This window comes from Sitodiplosis mosellana, unplaced genomic scaffold (assembly GCF_009176505.1).
Source record: "Sitodiplosis mosellana isolate CC-2019 unplaced genomic scaffold, AAFC_SMos_1.0 Smas_scaffold_47, whole genome shotgun sequence".
NCBI lineage: Eukaryota > Metazoa > Arthropoda > Insecta > Diptera > Cecidomyiidae > Sitodiplosis > Sitodiplosis mosellana.
The window spans coordinates 2,500,468-2,518,084 of NW_022595289.1; the positions used below are offsets into that span (position 1 = coordinate 2,500,468).

Genomic DNA, 17,617 nt, shown 5'->3' on the forward strand with positions numbered 1-17,617 from the left:
ACAAAGTCCACTAATTACCATACAGCTGAATCATTGGACGGTTCTGGTAAGTAGGTTTTGGTTGGAAAAAGAAATGCCTGTTCTAATAGAACGTTGTTCTATATGCTCGAGTCGAACGTAGGATCATTGAAAGGCAGTTTCTATAGATTTCAATATCTACCAGGCTATAAATCAAAATGGGCCCAAAAATCGAAAGAAAAACAAGTGTTTTTACTTCAAATTTTTTTTTTCTGTTTTTATTTTTTCAATAAGAAAACTATAACTGTAAATTCACCGTATTATTTTTTTTTTGATTTAACAAAATTCAACAGAATCATGTGTTTTATTTTGTAAAAATACACGAAATTGCCCTCAAGCTGTAGAAAAGAAACGAACTTGTTATTTACATTAAATGAAAATGTTTGTTTAACGAATTAATCCTATGTTTTTCTTCATTTCAGCCAAGTATATTCTAGCTTTTCGCTAATAGCGAAAAATGCCGTTTACACATTTAACTTATTGTCTTTTGAGTCGGGCTCAATCAATGAAATAATCGACTCGTTTCTGCTATTCAATCAGAAATGTTTTGCGAAAAAAAATCTAATATCTTAATTTATTTTTAATTCGAACAACTGAATGAGCTTAAGCATAGTAGGATGGTGGAATAGTTAAATCACTTAGAACGGCTAGTTGATCTTCGGTAAATTTCAACTGATGCGTGGCCCAATTATCATGATGTGTTCGTTTGAAGTCGCCCACTGTTTTCCGAATAGTTGACTATGGAATAAAGGGAAAGTGTGATTAATTGAACAATTAAAAATGTAAAATTCGTAACGGTTTTTTTTCTCCAACTTACTGGAATCGGCTGTGGATCATTTAAATGTGCGCCCAAGTGTTCAAAAACATCAGGAACGAAATCGGGTATGTCGTATGGATAGGCTGAAATGAATGCACACAACCCCAATACTCCCATGTGCCTCGTTCGAACGGATTCAGCTTCTTGAGTCTCGTTATGCCCATTGTTGTTCGATGAGTGGGAAGTTGATGCGGTTGCCACCGCTTCGGTGCCACAATTCGTCATTACGCGGCGGGTGGAGTTTTTCACAACTTTGGTACGACATTTTTGTTTGAACAATTCCAAAAGTTTGTCTGTTGACGGCAAAAATGAGCAATGCAGTAGGCCACCTAGAACTTGTGCTGCCTTCACACGAACTTCGAGCACAGAATCTTCCAGCAAACGCAGAACAATTGTCTGAACTTTTTGTACCCATTCTTCACGGCTCAGTACAATGGGCATATTGTTGAAAACAAGAACTTGCAACACATCGATAACCGCCAAACGTGCAGACCATGAACTCATCATAGACACTTCCTCAATTTTATGCAATGCGGCACCCATGCAATCCTCCAGTGTAAGACCTTGCGACAACATTGCCAACAATGATGTGCACGTTTCGGCCAATTCGACGTCTTGTTCGCACCGTTCGAGACGACAAGCAAACGGAAGCAATTCAAAGTATTCAATAATATTTCCATTGGTATTTCGGTTCAACACACCAACAATCCATTGACAAACTGAAAGAGAATGTAATTTTAGCCGACATTGATTCAATCAAAATTAACTGACAAACTGAGTAATTACTTGTCTTGAATAGTCGAACAGCTTGATCATATTCGGTTTTTCTGGTGTCATTTGTCGATTCGCCATCATTGTCTAAAACGAGAATTTGTTATGGTGTTTCAATCAATTTAACGAAATAAAAAGTAATGGATGTAACGAATACCTTTTGGTGCATCTGTTTGAAGGATTTGTATTTTTTGTACAACTTCACCAATTATGTCTTTAATACGCGGGCACTCTGGCTCTGGTGCATCGATGAATTTCAAATCGGCTTCAAAGATATTGATCAAAATGCTTCCCAATCGTTCACGCACATTTTGGAAGCTATGGTTCAGATAAGGCCTCAAATATTCTGTAAATGTTCAATTTTCAATCAAGCAGATAAATTAGTTTAATACCATTTGAAGCCAGTGTAAATTTGATGAAATTAAATTACCCAATAAACGGTGACAAACGGTATTCATTCTCCAAACGTGTTGATTGAATGGGCCTTGCAGACAATAAATGCGACTACAGTCTATGAAGCTTGTCGATTCACGCAATGGATTCTCCATTAGCACTTCGTGTAACCAGTATTGACGTCGCGGATCAAAATTTTCAGCTGCAGTTGCGAAGCATGTGCCCCAGAAAATGTCGGTTTCCACCGTAATATTGTCAAGCGCTAATCGAATCATTGGTTTCAGTTTTTCGTATAAGTTTACGGTCATCTCGAATGTCCAGTGTTTCATGCCTCGCATGATTCCTGCCATTATTTCGGCTGCACATCGATGGCTTGATTCCGAGTTTTTGTCTTCAATCAAGCGTTGCAGGTGCTCGAGTATTGGGTCGAGTAGCACATCTCCGAACATGTCACACAGTCCCTTCAACAAGAATGATCTCGATCTGTTGAACTTTTCTTTGCCTTTCTTTTCCTCCAACGACCAGAACGCAATCAATTTGTCGATGTTTGATTTTTTGGCAAAGAAATCGTAGATTATTCTTTCAGACGAAGTGAGTTCGTCCCACGTACGGTTTAATTTCGGCTGTTGTGACGATGGGGCATAAACTGTGAAATTTGGTGACCATCCAAAAAAACCTTCTGTTTTATGCGCGTATTTCGGTTCATCCCATTGTTCTTGACTTTTTGGTAGAGTTCCTAAATCATATTGCAGCCATCGATTATCCGGCCGAGTACCGGGCTTCAATTCGCGCTGTGATTTTGGTGGCTTTACACCGCCAATCGCAAACGGATCTATTGGGACTTTGACATGCTCACGCTTTTGCTGCTTGAAAATGAAACGCATCGTTTTTACGGCGATTTTTCGCTCTTCAATTGACTCATTTATCAAATTATGCACCACATAATTGATGACCTCGTCCGGATACTTGACATTGATATGCACCAAATTGTAAATCATTCCGGTTGCCATTAGACCGTAGCGCCAGTGCAACGAATTATTGTGTGTGATCTTTAGGATCTCCTGTAAAATGTTCAAGTATGATTTAAGATTTGCTTCGTTTTGCTGTTGTTCCTTCATTGATCCGGCTTGAATTGCGGATTCGGGAATCGCAGACACTGTGGCTGGTAAGATCGTTTTGGCTATATCAACGCATCGATCGGGTATGTTTAAGCTGATATTGACCGTTGGGAACTCATTGTGAATCACATCGTAGACCATGTTTAACAATCGTACCACCGATGGTTTTTCCGAAAGATTTGTCCTGAGTAAAGCGAGCCAGATCCTTTGCACGCACTCCCAATCATTTTTCACAATCAATCGAGCACGGCGTTGACCACACAAAACGTACAAGATTCCCTTGAAACTTTCGTGATTTTCATTCGAATCAACGGACAAATGTTGAACAATGTCATCCAACAAGCATCGATAGGAGAATGGAAACGTGCCAATCAGTTTAAACAATCGAGATTGAGCAGTGGCACGTACGGCTCCGTACCGTGATGTTGACAAATCCAACAGATTCTTCATTACGGCCAAATGTGACGGTGTAAACTCCGGCAGCAGAAGTTCATCACGGCAATCTTGCTGCATGAGGATTCGTGTTGCCAAAATGGCACGAATGTCTCGAATTCTCTTGGTCAATTTGTATTCTTGGAACATTTTTGATTGATTATAACTCTTTAGCTGCGATTCGAATGGGGTTACATATTGTTTACGAATGAACACTCGTTCCCATAACAAAATGATTGCTTTCAGTGATTTGGTGTCGTCTTCGGATTCTTCCAAAATTTTCTTCTGTAATTTTGATATGCTGCGTATGATTGCCAATCGAACGTTTTCTCCATCTGGCATGCTGATTGCGTACTGCTCAAACCCTAATTTGATATCCAAAACACGGATCGGACTGGTGGTCGGCAGAATTCCAATCGGTTTTTCATTGTCCCAATTCGGTAAGAAATTGGCGCACTTGAGCAACGCCAAAACAGTTGATGTATCACGAAGAATATCATCTCGAGACAATTCGCATTTGCCTTCCACAAAATCGTCAAATTGCTTCAAGATGGGCGGAAGATAGCGATGAAGAATCATCTGGCATACCTCTTTAGCTCTTTCGTCGGGCATGTACCATTTGATTGCGGTTTCAGCCCTCATTTTTTGGCCCCTGATTAAACGACAAAAAAAAGGGAATTGATCAGCATTTGAAGAAAGGGAAAATCGTTTTATCTTGTTTAGAATTACCAGTGGCGAATGGGTAAAAACTCATTTAATGGCTTCTCATGACTTTCGGGAGAGCTACGAACATCCAAAATCTGAAGTGTGCTAACATTACTTAAGATAGTGAAGAGAATCGCATTCGAATATTTGTTGGTGAGTTTGCATTTGAATTTCGAAATTTGATCAACGATTGGAATTAAGTCGTCGAAGAAATTAACAACTTCGTTGGGTGCACCTCGTACGATGGCCATCAACAGAATGATGTAGTAAAGCATTTCATCGCTTTGTTTTTCTCGTGCTGCGATATCATCGTGCTCCTCAATGTATTGATTGATCGTGTTGACAACAAACGGCACCAGAGATTTGCTGATTTCGCTTCCTGCAACGCGTGCAAACACCCGCACCAGACTAGCGATCAAATGAGCAGCAACGCGTGGTTCGAATAAGTTGGTTTTGATATAATCAACCAATTTTTTCGTGGCAGACAAGATGATCTCATCGGAACACTGACCTTTTGGGTTAAAAAAAAAAGAAGAATAAATGAATGATTGGATGGTGTCTTACGCCCCATTGCCCTATCTCTTTCCTGGCAATAATTAATTAATTTGCAATTAATGTGTTAACATACCCAGAATTCCATGAGTACTGGATTGTACCAAACTCTCGACGATCGTTTCCATTTTTGAGCGGATACTGTCGTTGTCGGTCGGTTGTTCCATGCGAGTCGAACTGGAATCGATGAGCGCAAAAATTTTGTCCAAATATTCCAGAACGAAGCCTTCAAATTCGGCCGTTTGGCCACAAATCAGACTCTCCTCCTCCGTTAAGTCGTCGTAGTAGAGATGAGCTTTGGAACAATCGACGATCGGAACCATCAGAGCAAAAGTTGTTAAAAATTGCAAAGTGACTGATGTCTTCTTAAAATCATTTGGGTCGATTCCAGGCAATGTGGCAAATAAAATGGGAATGACATGAGTTTTTCCGGTTGTATAACCATTGTGGCCGGACACAAGAGCACGGGACACACTGACCAAACACTGCAAAGCGGCAGTCATCTTGTGCGGTTCGGTTACTGAGTCGAGCGTTGCATAAACTCTTTCAACAACATCGGGAATGATCAGTTCGGGGCGCAAATCGGCCAAATGCTTAAATATTTTGCCAGTGTCGGTGGCATTCATTCGCGAATACATGGCCTGCAACGCGATCGGCTTGTATGATTCCACGAATAATGTCAAACAGTTTTCAGTCAAACGTTGTTCGTTAGGCACGGCTCGTTTCCACGGATGAGGCTTGTACCGCTCGTAAACCAACCGATCGAACAGGTACTTTGGTAGCTGAACGACAATTTCACTGATAACACCAACCCATTTTCCACTGTTGGCCGGATGCAAATATGATTCAACAGCACCCAAAAACTTTGATAGATAATGTTGAGCAGAACTCTTCGGGCTTAGCACTGACGCAATCCAAACTAGAAATAAAATAACATTGATTATTCATATGGAAATTCATTCTACATTTGAAACTTACTCGCAACCGACGATGACCATAGAGTTTGATTACGGGCACTTTTCATATTTTTGTAGCAAACGGGTAGGTCTAATGAGCGCAATAAACGTGTGAAAATCATCGGAATGTAGGGTTCCCAGTCGATGTGGCCGACATTTTGGCTGGCTGTGATCGCCAGCAAGTTCATTATGTCCACATTCCACGATGGATTGTGATAGGTATTCCAGAGATTGACAAAATCGGTTAGCCATAAATCGTATCCGTGCAACGGATTCAAAAAGATCGATAACAGATCGAATGCACCGCATATTTTTCCCGTATCAAGTGGGAATAGTTTCGGGAAAATTTCATCGAGAATTTCTTGCGTTGCTTCCTTCGAAAAGTATCTAAAAATAACAACAATTCGAGATAATCGCAATGCAAATATTCAAAAATTGTGTACTTTGTTTGTTATCAAAAGACGTCATCATCAAATTCACGTAAAAACTTTAACAATAACAAAAGTACTTACGTGGCACATTGCTGGATAATAAATTGCACGTTTGATTCGAGTGACCTGTGAAAACGAAAATCGTGTGAGACAATTTTTATTTCGATTGTAATTATATTTGTCCAAATACAATATGAAGAGAGCGCATGCAAAAATATCCTACGGAGTTTAATTTGGGGCACAGTGCTTATCTTGCGATGCTTGAGTGTTTGCATTGTATTTGATTTATCAGTGCTATCAGTCAGACCACAAGCAAATCAAAAGCATCGACTTCGCAATGGAGTAAAAATTGGTTGTACTACTCACGGAAAGTATCTGTAAATTTCGCCCTTGGTGGAGTTTTTATTTAGGTAGATGTTGCTCAAATTGTACAGCGGCCGCCAATCAATTTGCAAGTCATTCGGTGATAGCCATGAAGTTTTGCTGCAACGAAGAAATAAAAGAAACAGAACAAAAATTACCATATATGCATGTGTGTGCGTTGTATTGATTGTGTGTCAAATGTTACCGTAGCAGCTGCGATAGTACGATGCAGAATTTATTGAGTTTGGCTGGTTCCAAGCCTGGTATCTCAATCAGTGAAAGCAATAGTTTGATGAATTTTACGTGATCCTCTTTGGAAAATTTCAGTCCATACAGTTTAAGGTACCTGCAAAAATGTGGCAATACAATGAACACAAGGATTAACAAGGAATTGAGCTAATTTTAGTCGATGTATAAAAATACGAACACCAAAAGTCTGGATATTGCCATGCCAACCGCTGGCGTCATTTCTCTGAGTGCAACGGCCTTTGCAAGACCCTCTTTCAATTCCGTCAGCATTTTTTGCGATTCATCGTCGAGTTGATCAGCGTACGGCAGATATTTATTGCAGAAAATCTCTTTTTGCGGATGAAATCCGAGCTTTTTGTAGCGGGCCTGTTGAAATTCCGAATATTTCTTGGTTGGAACGTCCTCATCGTCGCCAGCAGTATCATCAATCGCATCGTCGCCGCTCGTGGTCCCAAAATCCATGTAATCGTCGATTTCCATGTCACCGTCTGCCTTTCTGTGCTATTTCGCACAAAATCACACAACACTGGAATTCTGATTGATTTAAACGATTCTTCGCGATTTTTTTCGGTTCCTTCCACTTTTTTGCTATTTTGATAAGTTTATCTACGGAAATGCAATGACATCAAATTGAGAAGTTTACTCCATACGTGTAAAAGTATAGCTGTTATTTTGCGAATTGCCACAGCACGCACATGCACAACGAATCTTATTTACATTGATAAACAAACGAACTAAACATCAGTTGCCGTGGCGCCTTTTTTCTTTCTTTTTTTTTCTCTCTTGTTGTTTTCAACTGAATACTTTGCAATGAACCAAACGAAATCAATCGTTGCACAATGTTTTTTTTTCACTCTCTCTTTTATTATTTTTTGTTTGCTATCACCTCAACAAGAAAAAAGAACAAAAACTCATTTCGTTAGGAAAGGATGCCAAGAATTGGAATGTGTAAGTACACTGGAAATGTCTACAATGAAACAAAAGAAAACGAAATGCGATCCACAACTCAAGTCAGAAATGTGAAATGTTTTTGCCTTTTCGTGGTGACTGACAACGAGTAACATCAATTTAAAAATCAGAATTTATTGAATTCTGAACAAAATCAGTGTCGAATGTCAATTAAATTCACTTACAAATTTCGTTTTGAGTGTGTTTCACTATAACAAATTGCTTGAAATTAAAAATGAATGTCTTTAAGTGATTTGAAAGAAGGAAAAAGTCAAAATTTCTGATGATTTTGTAAAAGTCATTGTGTGACTGTGAATGCATGCTATGCCAACTAGATTTGTCTCGCTCCTACAAATTCGCCATAAATGGAGGCATGCATATCATTTCCCCATTTTTTTCGTGCTTATTATCATCATCAACGTACCTACAGATTATTTCAGTCATTTTTGACAGTTCGACTAATAAACAGTTCACTGTTTCGCCACACCACACATTTTCAGCGCTGCATTATCGACACATCGTTTGTGCGCAACGATTTGATTTTAATTTTCAACACACTAAAAATTTTTGCCGCTTTTAGTCATTTTTATTAAATATTTTTTCACAATAATTATCCACCAATGATTCGTTTTAAATATATACAATTACACTCAGAGTTCACTTGATGAACATAAATATTTAAAATAGAATACAGATAATTTTTTTGATTGTGTTGCTTGCTCAATTACATAAACAAAATTGCTATTCGTAGATAATTAGAACTAAATCTATAGTTCTATCGAATCAGAAAGAAAGTCGATTCCAGACATGGAAAAGTTGAGATTGGATCGTTGCCTGCACCAACTTATGTACCTATCCTCGATCATGTTGACCTTGTCATATAACACCTGGAGTGTACTTCTTGCATTCCTACAGTATTCCATTATTTGTTGCAGATCATGTAGTCCTGGCTGAAAATCATCTTGGATGGGCTTCTTCTTCTTCGCAAAACATGGTATTGGGCTGTCGAAGAACGTTTTCGAATCCAATGATGGTTTGCTGTAAATATAGATTAACAATGCAGTAAATAGGTCATTCGATATAAATGATATATAAGCACACAATTCAAATATGAAAATCAGAACAAAATTCATGTAAAGTTAGTAAATTTGTGGTTCCCAGTCGACGTTGCCGACATTTTGGCTGGCTGTGATAATCAGCATGTTCATCATGTCCACATTCCAAGATGAATTGTTATAGGTGTCCCAGAGACTGACGAAATCGATTAGCCATAAATCTTATTCGAAGAGAACTACATCAGATAGAACGCATCTCATATTTTTCCCGTATCAAGTGGGAACAGTTTTGGAAAATACTCATGTAATACTACATGATACATACTACGTACCTTTTTGGAGCAATCAAATGTGGTATATTTTCCTTTTCGTGCATCAAACATGGGATGTTTTCCTTCTCATCGGAAACGAACGTACTCGAAGCTGCTGGTACGATACCATCGTAGAAATCCGAGTATTCCCACGTTGAACACGTTGTGTTTACTAAGGTTTTATCGCAGGTGATGTTGCCAGTACTCTCGTGATTATTGACGAAATCAATCAATGTCTGATTTTCTTCCAATTCATTTTCGATCGGCTCATTTTCAATTTCATTATTTTCGCATTGCATGTCATTGTTGTTGATTTCGTTGTCACCCACGGCAAACATGTACGACGTTTCAGTAGATTTGTTTACTATGGTGAGACTCTCAACAACTGGCACCAATTTAAATTTCATTTTCAGTGAAATATCAGAGGTGGAATCGTTTGCATTGAGTAAATCTTTGAGCCGCGATTTTAAACCGGTCGAAGCAACAAGGATTTGCTGTTGCAACTCTTCCCGATTCTGAATCAATCGGATTTTATCATTTGAGTCACGAATGCCAATCACCTTTTTCGGCCAATTAACCTTATGATTTTTGAGCAAACTTTGATCGAGTGCCTGCACAATCATATTCCAAACGTCATACTCCTTTTTCCATTCACTGCCAATATTTTGCTTTGACTCTTTCGTCGCCGTTTTCTTGCTCGACGAACCTTTTCTGGCCTTTTGATATCGCTGGTAAAACGTTGGTTTCGAACGTTTCTTTGGCGTCGATGAACTGTGATTCAACTTTGAAAAGAGTCGACGGCTGTACGTTCCCGCGCTGTCTTTCGATTGTTTTTTTCTCAATTCTTTGGAATCATTCAACAATACTTTCGACCAAATTGGATACGAAATATCCATATTAGACATATTTTCGGTTGCCATTGAAAACGAATCAATCTATATAGAAACAAGCAGACAGAATGTGGTTCTCAAAATCAATTTGGTTATGATATAACCTAAAATATTATGACATTCAAATTCTGATCATGCCTTTTTCTTCTGTTGATATCATGGAATTGATAAGCATTAAAAATTGATTTTTTTTTGCAAAATCTCACCTTCTAAAGTATCGATCGAATACTTTAACAAATAAATAATTGGAATTTTTACACAAAATACGATGAACTCTCGTTTGCAAATCAATTCAGTCAACTGTCTGATTCGATTAAACTATGAAACTAACGGAATGGTGGTTTGATGGTGTAATTGCTCGCCTCTTTTGTGCTACGTAGTTTTGCTACTGTCAAATGTCAATCGAATGAAACACGAAGTTCTCTGGCGTACCCATTTATTTGGAACGTCTAATGTAAATGTCAATGGCTTTCGCACAATGCATTTGCTGCATTACATTGTCGTTGAAAGAATATGAGAATTGTTTGGAGCTTTGTCTCAAATTAAAGCAATGATATTTCTCTGTTCAAGTTTCTTAATAATTATGAGCATTCGGAATGTGATGTTTCAAATTTGTTCATTTTCCATATTAATTCCCTTGGAAATTTCCCTTTTTCTTTTAACTACTCACAACAAATTTCCAATAGAAAATAGATCAGCATTGGTTCCATTCACAATGAATTGAGCAGTTTTATGGCGTTTAGGTTAAAGACTATAGAAAGCAGAATATATATATGTTTATGGATTGTTCAAGGAATTTAGATGTAAAGAAAAAATTTGTGAAAATCGTCAACAGAAAAAACATTTGGAGAGAAAAAACGTGCGAAAAATCATTTCGATTATGGTTGATTGGTTATAAGAATGGAAGTTCACCCAAAATATTTCTGTCATACAGAGCTGAAAAATGTTGGCATTCGATCACTCAGTATTCATAACCTTATAAAATTGCATTACAAAGCATTCTTGATGCATCTGTATCAAGTCAAACAAAAATTTCCGACATTGTTCACTGAATAGCACCTTATGGAAAGCAACACCAGCTCGTATATGTGCGGTATACGTATGCATCTGTGTGATTTTTATACACATTTTGTGCAGAGTTGCAAATTTGGTGTTCACTCAATATGAGTATTCATTTTACGTCCTTTGGTCGAGCGTTCACCAAATTGGTTGTGTATCGGTGTAATACGACACTTCCAGACAGGGGATTCGCAGGTAATATTTCGAACGTCATTCGTATTGAGATCGTCTTAGTTACAACAATAGCACGACTTTTCAACAAAGCTTTGCCACGTTAATATTTTATTTCGAAGCAAATAATTACTCATCGAAATTCAAGAGAACATCCTCAACTGGACAGAATGTTGTGGAAAAAAGAAACTGGCCAAGAAGATGCGCTGTATACTGATTTATTGGGCTGTTCTTTGGTGAACTCCATTTACAGCGATTACCAAAATTCGAACAATTTCGTGAATGGTCAATTTGCGTCGTCATACAAGAAAAGTGCAACCGAAGCATTAAATTGCCGACAAAAAGGAAATGAAGTATTCGCTGAGAAGAAATGGGCCGACGCAATGGAGTGGTATAACAATTCAATGTGTTTTGCAGATGAAGGTTCCGAAATGTTGGGATTGGCGTACGCAAATCGAGCATCGTGTTTTTTTAATATGGGAATGTACAACAAGTGTCTCATCGACATCGAGCACGCCAAATAAAACAACTACCCGCAAGGAAAATTGGCCAAATTGGACGAACGAAAAACCATTTGCTTGGCTGCGATGGAGAAGGAAACGGATCGAAGTGGAATATTTGAGCCTAAGCTGGACTATGCACCCAACGAAATGTTTCCGTGTTTCGCTGATGTTCTGAAAATCGAAAACAACCACCAACACGGTCGGCACGTTGTGGCGAAGGAAGATATTGACGTGGGCAAAACGGTGATGGTCGATCAAAGCTACTTTGCGGAAACATTCAATCTGAAGTATCGACGATGCGGAATTTTTTTTCGTGAGGTCGAGAATCTCAAGCCATGTAATAAGTGTACGTTCACGATGTTCTGTCCACGATGCGAAGGAAACAGCTTCCATGACATTGAATGTGATGTCAATCCAACCTATTTTGGTTGTCTGTCATTTGCAAGTTTTCGAATGGTGATCATTCGATCGATTCTACTGGCAATGAATGCATTCGATGATATTGATCAATTGATTGCTGCTGTTGAGGAAATCTTGTCCAGCGATGCAGTCGAAGCACCCGAGTCGTTGTCTGATCCACAATCAAAGTATCGTGCATTCTTCAAACTACAACCCAATTCAAAGGAAAACGTCGACGAAAAACTCCCACAGAAGATTTATCTGATTTATCGCTTGCTAATAGGTCAGTCGAAGGTGTCAAAGATTTTCCATTCGGAAGCAAGCAAACGGTTTTTGATGCATTTATTTGGCCACCACGTCATCGTTATAAAAAATTGGATTCGCAGTGATCGTTATAAAACTGGACGCAAAGGTCTATTCAACGAAGATATTGAAGTGTATTATGAGCATCGCATCAGCATTACCGCATCATACTTCAATCACAGTTGTTCACCCAACGCTTACATCACTGCACAAAACGGCCTCAACATAGCAGTCGTTTTGCGCCCTGTTCGAAAAAATGAGCAATTGTGCGTGACATATGATGAACAAATTTTGATGAAACCAAAGACAGAGCGTCAGCGTGACCTACAATCAAAATTCAAATTCCAGTGCAAATGTGACCGATGTAAGCAGCCGCAGCTAGAATCATCCACTCTCAACTCAAATCTTCGTATCAAATTGGATCCAATTTTCCAGTCAATTTTTGAATCTCGCTCCGTACATGACTACCAGACTTTTTTGTCATTGAAAGCAAATGCATTCGGTTTGTTGAAGAAGTATAAGAAAGTGGCCTGGTCTGCAGAAGTATATCGCATCATCTATAGTCTATACACACTGGCATTGATGGAAACAGAAACTGCAACCGCTGGCAGTATGCCGTTCACTGGCCACATTTTTAACATAACTTTCGACTGAATTTGGACATCATTCTATCAACATTTCCTTTGACACAAACTTGTGGAACGTTTCATTTTAGTTCAAGTTTTCATTTGAACAATATTTTCAAAAACATAAAGATTTCCACTCAAACCACGCAAAAACCTATATTATTTATACCTATAGTGTTTTATTAAATAAAGTTCACTGAACCGTTTTTTTGTATTAATCACAATGAGAGGTCTTTCATTCTTTAATTTTCTTGATTTGATCTTTTAAAAACTAGATTTGAATTATTATGTGCATGATGATGAAATTTCGTTCACATGCCCACGAATCAAATTTCTAAAGGTAAAAATATGATTAGTGAAATACCAGAAATACTATCGAAGTTAGCCAGCCACCTCTCAAAGCAAAATCTTCTCCGGTTTGAAGATAAATAACATGGATCGAATTAGTTTTGGTTTAGCTGGTTGATAGATTTTTCTGGTGTTAGATGTGTTGCAGTAATGAGATTATAAAAAACGTTATGGAAAACATGCTTGACCCGAAAAACTCACCCCGTATGTGGAAAATGATGAATTTGAAAAAGGAAAATCGTGCGAAAAATACTTTTAAAGAACCAAAGTGATGAGAATGGAATCTTAGATAGAATGTTTGTTTCTTTTGTAAAGATTTGAAAAATGTTGGCATTCGGTCACTCAGTAGCCTATTTCATCAAATGTTTTCATGAAAAGTTTTCATGAGATTTTCTTCTCAAGTTTTTTTGGTGAAACAAATGTATCTAAATGTAGCAATGAGAAAATCTCAATAGAAACGTGAAAATATTCTCATTTTTTTGACATTATTTTGAGCGCAAATTTTAAATTTTCATTTATTTTTGAGCCAACCATGATGTGATCTCACATGTTTGTGAAAAAACCTCGAAATTTCAAGTTGGCGCTCAAAATAATGTCAAAAAAATGAGAATATTTTCACGTTTTTATTGAGATTTTCTCATTGCTACAATTAGATATATTTGTTTGACCAAAAAAACTTGAGAAGAAAATCTTATGAAAACTTCTCATGAAAACATTTGGTGAAATAGGCTACAAGAATCATAGCCTCATAAAATTGCTTTACAAAGCATTCTAGATACTTTTGCATCAAGCCAGAGAAAGACTGACGTTTTCACTCTGTTCAGTCCAAAACATTTTGGAGAGCAACATCAGCTCTTGTAAATTGGTAAATCGTTTCCACACACATTTTGTGCAGACTTGCAAGTATGCTGTTTATTCAATATTGCGATTTCACACAGTTTCTCTCTCCCTTTGTCTGTGTGTGTCAACCATATTGGTTGTGTATCGGTGTAATACGACACTTCCAGACAGGGGATTCGCAGGTAATATTTCGAACGTCATTCGTATTGAGATCGTCTTAGTTACAACAATAGCACGACTTTTCAACAAAGTTTTGCCACTTTAAAATTTCATCTCAAAGCAACCAGTTTCCAATCGAAATTCAAAAGAACATTCTCAGTTAGATAAAATGTTGTGGAAGAAAGAATCTGATCAAGAAAATTCGTTGTATACTAACTTATTAAATTGTTCTTCGGTCGACAGCATGTACAACGATTACGAAGAAAATAGGGATCGAACAATCTTATTGTCCGGATCAGCATACAAAAAAAGTGCGGCAAAAGCGTTGAAGTGTCGACAAAAAGGAAATGAATATTTTGCTAAAAAGGAATGGGCTAATGCAACGGAACTGTACAACAAATCGACGTGTTTTGCTGAAGAGGGATCTGAGCTGATGGGATTGGCGTACGCAAATCGGGCATCGTGTTTTTTCAACATGAAAATGTACAGCAAGTGTCTTATCGACATCGAGCATGCCAAACAAAACAACTACCCGCAAGAAAAATTGGCCAAATTGGACGAACGGAAAACCATTTGCTTGGCTGCGATGGAGAAGGAAACGGATCGAAGTGAGATGTTCGAACCTAAGCTGGACTACACACCCAACGAAATGTTTCCGTGTTTCGCTGATGTTCTGAAAATCGAAAACAACCACCAACACGGTCGGCACGTTGTGGCGAAGGAAGATATTGACGTGGGCAAAACGGTGATGGTCGATCAAAGCTACTTTGCGGAAACAATCAATCAAAAGTACCGACGATGTGGTAATTGTTTGCGATCGGCCGAGAATCTCAAGCCATGCCACAAGTGTACGTTTACGATGTTCTGTCCACGATGCGAAGAAAACAGCTTTCATGACATTGAATGTGATGTCAATCCAACCTATTTCGGTTGTCTGGATTTTATGAGCTTTCGAATGGTTGTCATACGTTCGATTTTACTGACCATGAATGCATTCGATGACAACGATCAATTGATTGCTGCCGTTGAGGAAATGTTGTCCAGCGATGCAGTCAAAGTACCCGAGTCGTTGTCTGATCCACAATCAAAGTATCGTGCATTCTTCAAGCTACAACCCAATCCAAAGGAACAAGTGGACCGAAAACTCCCACAGAAGATTTATCTGATTTATCGTTTACTAATGGGTCAGTCGAAGGTGTCAAAGATTTTCCATTCGGAAGCACGCAAACGCTTTTTAATGCATTTAATTGGCCACCACGTCATCGTTATAAAAAATTAGATTCGAAATGACCGCTATAAAACGGGAAGAATAGGTGATTACGGCGAAGAAATTTAAATGTTTTATGAGCATCGAATGAGCATTCCCGCAGGGTATTTTAATCACTCTTGTTCACCCAACGCTTACATCAACTCATAAAACGGCATCAACATCTGCGTCGTCATTCGACCTGTGCGAAAAGGTGAACAATTGTGCGTGACTTATGATGACACAATTTTGCTAGCGCCAAAGGCAGAGCGTCAGCGTAATCTACAGTCGAAATTCAATTTCCAGTGCAAATGTGACCGATGTGAGCAACCTCTGCTATGGTTATCCAGTCTCATATCAAATCTTTACATCAAATCGGATCCAATTTTCCAGTCAATTAATGGCGGTTCTAGAGCCGAATCAAGTTACAACTATCAAGACATTTTGTCATCGAAAGCAGAAGTAATTGGTTTGTTGAAAAAGTATAAGAAAGTGGCCTGGTGTAAAGAAATATGCCTCATCATCTATTATTTGTATGGCTTGGCATTGATGGAGACAGAAAGTGTATCCGATGGTATACCTTTCACTGGACGCCCCTTTAATAGGCAAATCGACTGAATTTGGGAACGTTTCCATAATCATTTCCTTTAACACAAATTTGTTAGCTAAAAATGCCCCTTCATATGAGGTTGAGTTTTCATTATTTTGAAGAAAAGAAAATAAACGTATTAATTTGGTTTCAGCTTAAGCCACCTATAAACCTACATATATTATGAGTATTATTCAATAAAATTTGCTGAACTGTTTTTCTTATTAAACATAACGAGATATCTTTTGTCTTTTCATTTTATTCATTTATTTTTTTAAATTGGATTTAGGTTGCTGATCATGTACGTCTCAATGAACTTTTGCCCATATGCCAGCGAATCGCATTTCTGAAGCTAAAAAATGAACTATAGTATATGTATACATAAATACTAAAACTGCTAATCTAGATTGCAAATCAGTACGATCGACTATATGATTTGAGTGAACCATGAAACTGCTGTGGAATTGTTTACCTCCTTAGCGTTAGGTATTTGTTGTAATAGTTCTACTGCTATTAAGTGAAACACAAACTCATAGGGTTTGGTTATTCATGGAGAATGTTTATTGAAAATGTCAAAGAAATTGCACAATACAATAATAATGAATACTCAAGTTAAATTTTGCCTTTGAATATGCTCTATCCTTTTTTTCTAAGATTATTTTTAAAATATGAATTCAAACATAATTGTTAGTCTGACCACGACAGTTTTATGCTATGTGTAAATCCAACTCAAAAAATTTCTGAGAATAAATTAATTGTAATATAGATTGACTAGAAAATACAGAATTTATCTTGCATTCAGAAGGTTTGAGCATTTCGACAAATGCCACATCCCAAAGCGAATTCTTCTCCCGTTGGTGGATGAACAACATGTAACGGACAATCTTCACCCATGAGTTGCTTGGCTTTCGGTCCAGCTGGGCATTTCGGTAGCTTTTGTTTCGGGATATTTGTTAAACGTTGAAAGTCATCATGGCACGTGTCACAAAAATGCGTTGATCCAAAGCAAAAGTACACTGCCACCGAACAGCAAAATCGACATTTGTATTCGAGATAATCCATACCGTGTTTTGGACACATCTAAATCAAGGCAGAAAAGAAATATTGTCTTAAATTGTTTTGAAAACCAATATCGTGGATCATTTTTCTTCTACCTGTGCACGCGCTACGTCACTACACCCTCCGCAAACCAACTCCTGTGGATTGTATTTGTCTCCCATTTCAGCATCACACCGAGCCTCTCCTCCATAATATGCCTTAGAGCATTTATAACAAACATAATACGCATATCGATCCATTGCATAGGCTGCAAGATCTTTCTGATTGACTGATTGGACGATCCCCTCGTACTCCAAGCTAGTTACG

The 17,617-nt window shown here is 38.1% G+C and overlaps 5 protein-coding genes across 7 annotated transcripts in view; 2 read left to right on the forward strand and 3 right to left on the reverse strand.

The window, feature by feature from the left end:
- Window positions 1–207: 207 nt before the first annotated feature.
- Window positions 208–8,143, reverse strand: LOC129569980 (proteasome activator complex subunit 4-like). Of its 3 annotated transcripts, none has more exons than XM_055449289.1 (14): window positions 7,939–8,116; window positions 7,523–7,772; window positions 6,984–7,411; window positions 6,762–6,902; window positions 6,560–6,676; window positions 6,275–6,319; window positions 5,785–6,149; window positions 4,883–5,725; window positions 4,279–4,765; window positions 2,037–4,201; window positions 1,764–1,952; window positions 1,622–1,693; window positions 836–1,554; window positions 208–756 (listed from the first exon to the last, which is right to left on the reverse strand). In XM_055449289.1, the coding sequence occupies exons 3-14, from the start codon at window positions 7,283–7,285 to the stop codon at window positions 622–624; spliced, it is 5,580 nt and encodes a 1,859-aa protein (XP_055305264.1). In that variant the 5' UTR covers window positions 7,286–7,411; window positions 7,523–7,772; window positions 7,939–8,116; the 3' UTR covers window positions 208–621. The 3 variants fall into 3 exon arrangements, with proteins under 3 accessions (XP_055305264.1, XP_055305265.1, XP_055305263.1); XM_055449290.1 differs by having other exon boundaries at window positions 7,523–7,691; window positions 7,939–8,111; XM_055449288.1 differs by lacking the exon at window positions 7,523–7,772 and having other exon boundaries at window positions 7,939–8,143.
- Window positions 8,144–8,317: 174 nt separating this feature from the next.
- LOC129569985 (uncharacterized) lies at window positions 8,318–10,409 on the reverse strand. The gene is made up of 3 exons (XM_055449305.1): window positions 10,216–10,409; window positions 9,141–10,054; window positions 8,318–8,791 (listed from the first exon to the last, which is right to left on the reverse strand). The coding sequence occupies exons 2-3, from the start codon at window positions 10,037–10,039 to the stop codon at window positions 8,521–8,523; spliced, it is 1,170 nt and encodes a 389-aa protein (XP_055305280.1). The 5' UTR covers window positions 10,040–10,054; window positions 10,216–10,409; the 3' UTR covers window positions 8,318–8,520.
- Window positions 10,410–11,826: 1,417 nt separating this feature from the next.
- LOC129570256 (SET and MYND domain-containing protein DDB_G0273589-like) lies at window positions 11,827–13,098 on the forward strand. The gene has a single exon (XM_055449797.1). It carries the CDS (start codon window positions 11,827–11,829, stop codon window positions 13,096–13,098), a length of 1,272 nt encoding a protein of 423 aa, XP_055305772.1.
- Window positions 13,099–14,390: 1,292 nt separating this feature from the next.
- On the forward strand, window positions 14,391–16,048 carry LOC129569991 (SET and MYND domain-containing protein 4-like). Its single transcript, XM_055449319.1, has 2 exons — window positions 14,391–14,440; window positions 14,661–16,048. Exon 2 carries the CDS (start codon window positions 14,662–14,664, stop codon window positions 15,694–15,696), a length of 1,035 nt encoding a protein of 344 aa, XP_055305294.1. The 5' UTR covers window positions 14,391–14,440; window position 14,661; the 3' UTR covers window positions 15,697–16,048.
- Window positions 16,049–16,785: 737 nt separating this feature from the next.
- The window catches only part of LOC129569992 (E3 ubiquitin-protein ligase highwire), a 34,684-nt gene continuing 33,852 nt past the window's right edge, over window positions 16,786–17,617 (reverse strand). Inside the window, exons 47-48 of the mRNA XM_055449321.1 lie at window positions 17,407–17,608; window positions 16,786–17,332 (exon numbers count right to left, since the gene is read on the reverse strand). Coding sequence (XP_055305296.1) covers window positions 17,051–17,332; window positions 17,407–17,608 — 484 coding nt within the window. The 3' untranslated portion in view covers window positions 16,786–17,050. The remainder of the gene's footprint in view (window positions 17,333–17,406; window positions 17,609–17,617) is intronic.

Excerpts from the sequence above, each read along its gene's own strand:
- LOC129569980 (XM_055449288.1), bottom strand. The coding sequence starts at position 7,285 with ATGGAAATCGACGATTACATGGATTTTGGGACCACGAGCGGCGACGAT. Across the intron at positions 5,726-5,784 it reads ATGGTCATCGTCGGTTGCGA|TTTGGATTGCGTCAGTGCTA; the intron begins GTAAGTTTCAAA and ends TTTTATTTCTAG. Across the intron at positions 4,766-4,882 it reads CAGTACTCATGGAATTCTGG|GTCAGTGTTCCGATGAGATC; the intron begins GTATGTTAACAC and ends TTAACCCAAAAG.
- LOC129569985 (XM_055449305.1), bottom strand. The coding sequence starts at position 10,039 with ATGGCAACCGAAAATATGTCTAATATGGATATTTCGTATCCAATTTGG. Across the intron at positions 8,792-9,140 it reads CATTTGATTGCTCCAAAAAG|CAAACCATCATTGGATTCGA; the intron begins GTACGTAGTATG and ends CTATATTTACAG.
- LOC129570256 (XM_055449797.1), top strand. The coding sequence starts at position 11,827 with ATGGAGAAGGAAACGGATCGAAGTGGAATATTTGAGCCTAAGCTGGAC.
- LOC129569991 (XM_055449319.1), top strand. The coding sequence starts at position 14,662 with ATGTACAACGATTACGAAGAAAATAGGGATCGAACAATCTTATTGTCC.